At 38.9% G+C, this 8,866-nt stretch overlaps 1 protein-coding gene across 1 annotated transcript; it reads left to right on the top strand.

The window, feature by feature from the left end:
- Window positions 1-595: 595 nt before the first annotated feature.
- On the top strand, window positions 596-7,326 carry polb (polymerase (DNA directed), beta). Its single transcript, XM_036527123.1, has 14 exons — window positions 596-787; window positions 2,131-2,188; window positions 2,358-2,424; window positions 2,661-2,735; window positions 2,904-2,962; window positions 3,320-3,369; window positions 3,867-3,918; window positions 4,027-4,081; window positions 4,678-4,750; window positions 5,024-5,094; window positions 5,295-5,381; window positions 5,648-5,712; window positions 6,018-6,157; window positions 6,365-7,326. Exons 1-14 carry the CDS (start codon window positions 727-729, stop codon window positions 6,457-6,459), a joined length of 1,008 nt encoding a protein of 335 aa, XP_036383016.1. The 5' UTR covers window positions 596-726; the 3' UTR covers window positions 6,460-7,326.
- The last annotated feature ends 1,540 nt before the right edge of the window (window positions 7,327-8,866 follow it).

Genomic DNA, 8,866 nt, shown 5'->3' with positions numbered 1-8,866 from the left:
GGAAGGGCCTAATTAGGTTACCACATTTATTCCTGGTTGGAGCCTTTACATACTTGTAGGTACCACCAACACTATTCCATGAGTTTTCAGTATTATCTGGCATATTTACTATATATGTGTGCATGTGTAGTATGTAACCTAGTATTTTCTTTTATTGTAAATATGTGGGTGATGTTCTCAGTGTTACTCTTTTTATAAAGGAATATTGGTGCGCCCTCTGATATGAACAAATCTAGAAAACTACTCTCCTTTTGTCTCTTGTGTTGAAGCTTCGTTTTAATATGCAGTAATCTGAAGTTCTGATATCATTAAAAAGAACTGAAAACGCTTCACAAAGACAGCTCCTTTGTCGGGTATGCCCTTGTCTTGGCTACTTCTCTTGAAAATCAATACGATAGTAAACTTTGTTCTTTCATTTTATAATGCTTATTACATTTGCCAATACTGTACTTTCAGTGAATTAAACAAGTGAATTAAACATACCAACCTGAACTCTTCCCAAAACGGTTACCGTCCTTTAAACTCGAAATCCGACGTCATATTTTACGTACAGGCGTTCCTTACGCACGCCCCGCCCTACAGTACAATACTGATCTTTTTGTTCGGTTGGCTGATGATTTACTGTTTGACCATACCTCCTGTTTTGTGTGTCTACATACAGTAGTGTGTCTTAAATAAAGTACAGTTATTTGTATTTATACTGGGCTTAGCAAAGCGCGCACAGTGATGAGTAAAAGGAAAGCCCCACAAGAAACGTTAAACGAAGGGATCACAGACTTTCTCATAGGTATGCAGTGAAACAGTAGCTAGCTAATGTTAGCTATCATTAGCCATTTAGACAACTATTGTGTGCATGTTGCCAGCTACTATCTACAAAACACAATTGTCCGGGTATTAGCTACCGTAAGCTAGTCAGCCGATTGTCTTTGTAATTTTACTTTAGTATTTTACTTCATTTTGCTTTTTAACTCTAGATTGCTAACGGTGGCTCAGTCTGCTAGCGTGGCCAGAGTCTAGTTTCAGATCATGCTAACGTACTAACCAGTAAAATCTTGGAAATAGCGAATGAATTTCACCGTGTGTCTTGTTTGCTCTCCAGTGTGCCCTGTTGTACAGCGATGGTTAGCGTTACCGTACAAAATCTGAGCTGTTCCAAAATATTCTTTATTTGCCAGCCTCAACCGTCATGTATTTAAACCTCCAACTGGAGGATACTATTGAATGGTTTGTTTGGCAGCCATTAACCCCGGTCTTAATGTTCTTCGCTTATTTTTAAATTTTGTCTTTTGTACTTTAAGTTATTCTAGTTTATAACAACGCTGGTCAGAGATTTCATGTTAGCTACTTAATTTGATGACTCGTACTCTCAAAAACATTTTGTGCACCGTTACAGGAAAAGTTGTACCTAGGTTCTGGGACAAAGGTAGCTAACATCCGGCGTATGGTCCGTGACACTAGGGGGTCAGGGAGACCAATTTTTAAAACCCGAAAAATCTGAAAATAAGTCGTGCATTTTCAGCTTCACACCCCTTAAAACGCTACTATCGGCATTTAGCCATTTCGGCACAACTTAGTGTACCAACCATGCAGCAATTTGAAGACTACAATACAGCACAAATTAACAGCATTGCGTTGACGTGATAACAAGGCTTTTTTTATGATGTACTTCTTTTCGGAAAAATATAAACATTATTTAACTGACGTGAAAACCGGGACATTTAATGTTGGTCAGGACACTGGGACACTCCGGGACTGTATTGGTAAAACCCTGACGTCTGGTCACCGTACCAGGGGTGCACAAACCCCTGGTACCGCCCTGTTTCATGCTGTCGTGTCAACATCATGTTCTTAATTATTTAACTAGCCGAAACATTTTCTTGTTGAGACCTATTTGATAGCATAATGAATGACAGCTAAGGGCAGTACGTTTATCCATTGTTTTACTATAGCCCAATAAAGGAATGAACTTGCTGGTGTATAGAGATAATAGGCTGAAACAAAAACCAGCATACCTGCATTACACCATTTGTCCAAAATTTTACCGTTGGAGCCTGAGAAGTGCAAATGGAAAAATAGCAGATGCATTCTAACAATACTTGTGTCCCCTCTCTTTGCTTTCTTTGTTTTCAGAGTTGGCCAATTACGAGAGAAATGTGAACAGGGCAATCCATAAGTACAATGCCTACAGGTAAGATGCTGCACCTGGAGCTGCATTTACACAGCAGTGACAGAAACGGCTTCAAAACAATGTTGCCTTTATAGTATACATTTAAGACAGTCAGAAGAATATTGTCATTTGATCATTTGTTCTGTGTCTGGTGGTAGCTTAGAAATGTACTGCTTCTTTTGTCTCATAGGAAAGCAGCCTCTGTCATTGCCAAATACCCAGACAAGATCAAAAGTGGTGCTGAGGCCAAGAAACTGGTGAGACTTTCTGACACGATAGTTAAATTCTGTCACATTGCGTTCCAAGAAAGATATTTTTATCTAGGTATATACTGAATGGCTGTTGCAGCCATACATTGACAGACACTCTTCAGTCATTGCTTTTATCGCACATCATGTCTCTTCAAAGTTGCCTTTGACTGTGTATGTTAGTATTTTCAGTATGTGCTGTATTATACCTCCCTAGTTTATTTTCTATATTTTTCTGCTGACAGGATGGAGTTGGAGCTAAGATTGCAGAGAAGATTGATGAGTTCCTAACCACAGGAAAACTGAGGAAACTGGAGAAGGTAAATTGATGTATTATCTTTCACAGCTTTTTCAACAAAATCCAAGAAAATTATCCTTTACTGAGAAATTTGGGTTTATTTCGATGTAGAAAGTGTGTTTTGAAGGGAAGACTGCGTTACATCAGAATGTTTTCTATTGAAAGTGATCTCTTTTAATTCTCTGTTCAGATTCGAAATGATGATACCAGCTCCTCTATCAACTTCCTTACCAGAGTCACAGGCATTGGGTGCGTCCGTCTATATTTGTGGCACAGTCACTGTCTGATGCTTTTACTGTCTGTCTGCTTCTTGCTTTTTGTCCTATCTGTCTCTGCTCTTCTATATCTCTACGACTCTCTCTCTCTCTCTCTCTCTCTCTCTGTGTGCTGTCTCCTTTCATCAGTGTTCTCTGTTGCCTCTGTCTGTTGCTTTCTCTGGGATTATTTTGAAAATATTTTGCACAGACTGACAGATTAACCTTCATAACATATTTTATTTTCTCCCTCTCACTCCCCTTGTCCCTCCCCACATCCCCCAATTTCTCTCTCTTTCTCTCTCTCTCTCTCTCTCTCTGTCTGTCTGTCTGTCTGTCTGTCTGTCTGTAGGCCAGCAGCAGCGCGAAAGTTTGTAGAGGAAGGGGTGAAGACACTGGAGGGTTTGTTTTCACATTACTTGCACACATTTACTGTTATCTGTCTTCTGGTTTTCAGGTCTAGTTTGCAATTTTAATGACATCAGTTTTGGTGGGCTGTCAGTATGTGCTTTCAAAAGAGTGGATACCTTAAGTAAATTATATTACTCTGGATTGATATAAAATTAACATTTATGAATTGTGTATTGTTTCTTGTTATTTTCCTATATTATCCCTTTCCTAATGCCATTGGTCTGGAGGGTTAATTTTGTCAGTTTACATGCTAACCACCAGTAGGAGCAAAGCAGGTGCATAATAAGTGAATGTCATTTTAAAACATTATCACGTTTAAAATGTGTTGTATGAAACAAGAGTAGCAGAGTCATTAAATACTGCATATGAAGATTACGCTGCAGATCTAACCTGAATACACGCATGGATCATGTCCACCCCAAGTAAACCTCCCCATCAGACTGGGTTCAGCCATGCTCAGCTTTTCTGCTCCCTTGTTTTTCTTATAGATTTGAAGAAGGTTGAACACAAACTCAATCACCATCAGCAGATAGGACTCAAGTGAGTGTGTTTTTTTCTGTGAACCACTTTGATTAAAATGAACTGATTAAAATGTGTAGGTTACTGTTTAAATCACAGTAGATAACAATGATGTGTCTACTCATGCAGATACTTTGAGGACTTTGAGAAAAGGATCCCCCGTGCTGAGATGGAGAAAATGGAAGTGAGTAATGTCAATTTTGTGTTTTTGTCTTGGAGTGCTTGTCATAAGTGATTGTCAACATATAGTATGGTGCCGTGACAAAAGATAACAAGCTCAGTTAAATGTTAAGGAATGAAGACAAAATCAAAATTGTCTTTGGTCAAACTGGTTCTCTGAATTGAATTGCTTAGATCATCAAATTTTACAACAATGTAACAATTTCAACCCAATGTAAACTGCAGTTCACAGATCATTTAAAAATGTTGTGGAAAAAGGAGAATGAACCCCTCTTTTAGTAATCTCGCACAGTGTAACAAATTCTCTCAGCACCATTCACACAGAGTTTGGGTCCAAAGGCCAGGAGTGTCGGAGTATGTGAACAGCACAAAAGTCTTGCTGAACCGATTCATATGACAGTATTTGAGGGCTCCTCAACCCTGGTCTTTATGTGATTCAGTTCAGCAACTTTTCTGACTTCCTGTTTGCTCATAACTTTGTTTCCAATGGCCTTGGTCAGCTGTGTTCTGAACTTATCATGGCAGTGAGATGAATTAAAATATCACTGTCATGTAATTTTACCTGGCTCAGAGTTGTAATTTTTTGATCTGTTCCAACAGAAACTGATCCTTGCTGAACTGGAGGAATTAGACCCTGAATATATTGGGACCATCTGTGGCAGCTACAGGAGGGGTGAGAAATGACAGTCTTCTAGTTATCACATATTTAGTCCCATTGTCTCACTGGCTTGTTAGTCACGGTCCCCGACATATTGTTTTTGGTAGTGTATCATCACAGTTATTGTCCCGGTCCTATTTTTCTGTGTGTTTACTTTAGATTGCCACAGTAATTGTTTCACTGAAGCTGCAAGTATACTTGCCTCTCACCATAGCAACAGAGGGACCGTCCCATTTTCTCATGGTTTATTTAGTGCATTTAGTCCTATGCTTGCTTTCTCTCTACCAGGAGCTGAATCCAGTGGGGATATTGATATCTTACTGACCCATCCAAACTTCACCTCCCAGTCTGAAAAACAGGTAATCATATGAACAAAAATGAGATACTCTGATGAGGGGATGGAGTGCTGGATTTAAACTGTTTAAAATGTTCAAAGGGTCATTAACCCTTGGTGAAAGGTTAAAAATATTGTTTTCTTCTTGTCTGCTTTTTAATGTGATTTGGACAGTAAACATCAGCTGAAAAAGTCTACTTTCTCCCCCTTTTCATCCTTCAATAGCCCAGACTTCTGCATGCTGTGGTGGAGCACTTGGAGTCACTGAACTTCATCACTGACACTCTGTCCAAAGGAGACACTAAGTTCATGGTGAGAACCACTAGCTTGAGAAATTTGAGAAACACTACCTATATCAGCAACTTTGATGGCATCTTGTTAAACTTGAGGATACAAAGGGTAGTTCTTTATTGTTGTTTTCAATATACAACAGCTTAAGTTTTGATATCACAACCTGACATAACTGGATACTTTCTGAGACCAATGTGTGATTACTGGGTCTAGTAATTACAGTCTGGTATGGCTATAAGGTAAATAAGTCTTTCAAATAATAAGGTTCTTTGTCCTTTGCATGGCAGGGAGTATGTCAGCTAGACTGTGGTGATGAAGAGGAGGAATACCCTCATCGGCGTATTGACATCAGGTACGCTGCCTTCAGGACTGGCTGGTGGTCTGTCCGATCACATGCTAATATGTTTGACATTAATCAACCATGTATGTTTGCTCATGATAAAGGCAAAGGTGTGTTAAATATTATAGGCCACCATGTGATATTGGGGAAAAGCTCTCCTAATAATAAGTTATTTATTAACATTCCTCATTCTGTTTGCACAGACACTGTACTGTGCTAAATTCTCACTTGACATGCCTTGTTTGCCCTGCCTTTTTCCTGCTCTCCTTGCTTTGTGCCTCTTTCTTCCACTGACTCTCGTATTCTGTGTCCCTTAGGTTAATCCCCAAGGATCAGTATTACTGTGGTGTGCTGTATTTCACTGGAAGTGACATCTTCAACAAGAATATGCGAGCTCACGCGCTGGAGATGGGCTTCACTCTGAATGAGTACACTATTCGTCCACTGGGGGTCACTGGTGAGCCATTCCTAAACATAGGTCTGCAGTTGCAGCATTGATCTCCTTCGAAATAGTAGTCCCTTTCAAGTCTCAAAAGCAAAGTCTAAACAGCAGGCTTCCATGTTTGTGTCCTCCGTAAATGTACTGCTTGGTTGTTTTTTATGTTTACAGAGGCACAGTGTACTGACTAAAATGGTGATATTAAACTTGCGTCTCTCCTCATAGGTATGGCAGGTGAGCCTCTCCTGGTTGATAGTGAGAAAGACATCTTTGACTACATCCAGTGGAAGTACAGAGAGCCCAAGGACCGCAGCGAGTGATAGAGATGGACAAAACCAGAAGAGACATTCCAGCGAAACTTGACATTACGTCAATCACAAAGGTGTAGATGCTGTTGAGGTGATGCTAAATATGAGGCCGTTTTGTGTAAGTTACAGAATTGGAAGTTACAGAATTGGATACTGTTGATTCCACTGTCAAACCAGATAAAATGTCCCTTATTTACTTCCTCTAGATGCTCATTCATTAGATTTTTACAGTTAAGTACACCAGTGTTGTAATTTCTGATTTTAGTAGATTTTTTGTGTTTAAGAAAATTCCTAAGGTGCTAATAGGCCATTTCAAATACTTCAGTTTTCACAAGTAATATATTCAAAAGAAAAGCAACTCATAAAAGACCCTTAACTTCAAGAAATACTCAAAGTTGCAAATCCTTTAGAGACTGCAGTACATGCTTGTGGATGTCAGGAGGTGGCTGTTTGTACCCTGCAACAAACTGCCGCACTGCTAGTTGGAACCAGAGGCTCTGACATGTCTTGATTTTTTTCTCCTTCCCTCATGTTTTTGTGGTGGAGCTGGTGCATTGCTTCCACCAGCTGTGGTGGACCTGCTGAGCCTTGTTTTTATTGAAGCCATCAGGTGAAAAATCATCCTGCTTAAGACCTCTGCTGAGCCATTTGGTATTGACATTAAGGTAGATTCCACCTCAGCCATTGCATTCAGGCCCAGCTGTTTACTCTCTGGGTAGACTTTGAAGGCTCTACCAAGGCATGTTATTCTAGACTTATATTTAACAGAGAAATGGGCAGCATTCAGTGGCCCAAGAAAATATCAATGCTCTCAACCCAACAGCCAGATGTTAGACCAAATTTTGAACTTCCACCATAAAGGTGTACAGTTCATACCACATGTACATCATCTCTCATGTCTTTTTCTGTGAATGGAATGTGACCTTGGTTATTTTTCATATAGAAAGCCATTTGAGGAATGATGCCTTAAAGTATTATTTTCAAGTGGAATACATAGAATGGCTAACTAAGGGATTCCCTCTTGATCTTGCCTTTTGCTACAAAACGATTAAAGTGCCATTTGCAGTTTTGACTGTTGGCTTCAGGACGCACTCCCAGTTCCTGGACAATTCCAATACATAAGTGATAAATATGTATGTATGTTGTGTTTTTGTTTGTTTTTTTTATTTCTGCTGAGAGCAAATTTCACTTTGTGCATAAGTCTTTAGCATCAGTGCAATACAGTAAGACTTCTCGTGTACAGGTATCTCTGCAGTGTATTTGCTGAGAATGGTTTGGATTTTGATTCAATAGCATCATATGTTTGAACCTTTTTAAAGCTGTCACTACTATGCTCCTGCTTCACGTTATAGTGATGTCACAAATCCACTGAATCTTAACTTTTGTTGGTTTAAAAAAAATCTAATTTTTTGTTATTTATGACTGATGTAACCAGAAGGGTGGTACAGGTGGCCAGTGAGGGAACACATTATCATGGATGATCATTTGTCTTCGATAAACATTTGTATGTTTGATTTTGATTGGCTCGCATTGATCACATGCAGGGTGTGAGCCAATCAATTGAACTGTTTCCAGGTCAGTATTTCCAAACAGTTAAACTCAAAGTTTTGACAGATTATATAGTTTTATCAGAGTATAGCTGGTGCTGATGAGTCAACCAAGAATGCTTCCGAGAATGACATAAACGATATGAGTGATGGAAATTGTGTCATTTGTGACATTGCCAAAAAGGAAAATGGCGAAAGAATGCTTGTCTATGGAGAACATAGACATTGACAAAGACTGTTCATACAATGGAAATCACCTTGTACGTTTGAGGGTGCGTCAATTCCAGACTTATTTGTAACATATGTGGAGTTAGCTACATCAAAAAATGACAGAGAAACAATTTATATAATCAAAGCTGACCTGGCTTAGTTTGAATATTGCTGGGTGAGACCAATTGACTCCCATTCCTCATATTTCAATAACTACCACTATTATTCACAGGGAAGGTTTTTTAATGTTTAGTGAGGTACAACATTGAAAATATAGTTTTATCTCGTTTTACTGTTTTTAGCTAGCTGTATATTGGTGTATTTGTTTTGTATTGTGAATGTAACGTGTTGATGGTGAAAATAGCTAAACATACTAAATGGAACTGCCTTTATATGACTTATGGGGATTTTATATAATGTGTACATTTTTGAGAAATAAAACAATTTGCCACCTTGCCATTAAGATGTATCAGAGTGATGCACTAACAGCCTTGTGCCCATTCCCACCCATATGCTGGACTAACCTGTCTGAAAACCTACTTTGCTAAAATGTCATTTCTACTGTCATCATTTCATAAAGGTTTGGCTGAAATCACACCAGATATCTATATTTAATCATTTGCATCCACAGATTTTAAAATGTGGAAACAGCTGAACTGTAG

Source organism: Megalops cyprinoides, chromosome 4 (genome assembly GCF_013368585.1).
Source record: "Megalops cyprinoides isolate fMegCyp1 chromosome 4, fMegCyp1.pri, whole genome shotgun sequence".
NCBI lineage: Eukaryota > Metazoa > Chordata > Actinopteri > Elopiformes > Megalopidae > Megalops > Megalops cyprinoides.
The sequence above is the reverse complement of the archived record's forward strand: the minus strand, read 5'-3'. Positions and strand labels throughout refer to the sequence as shown.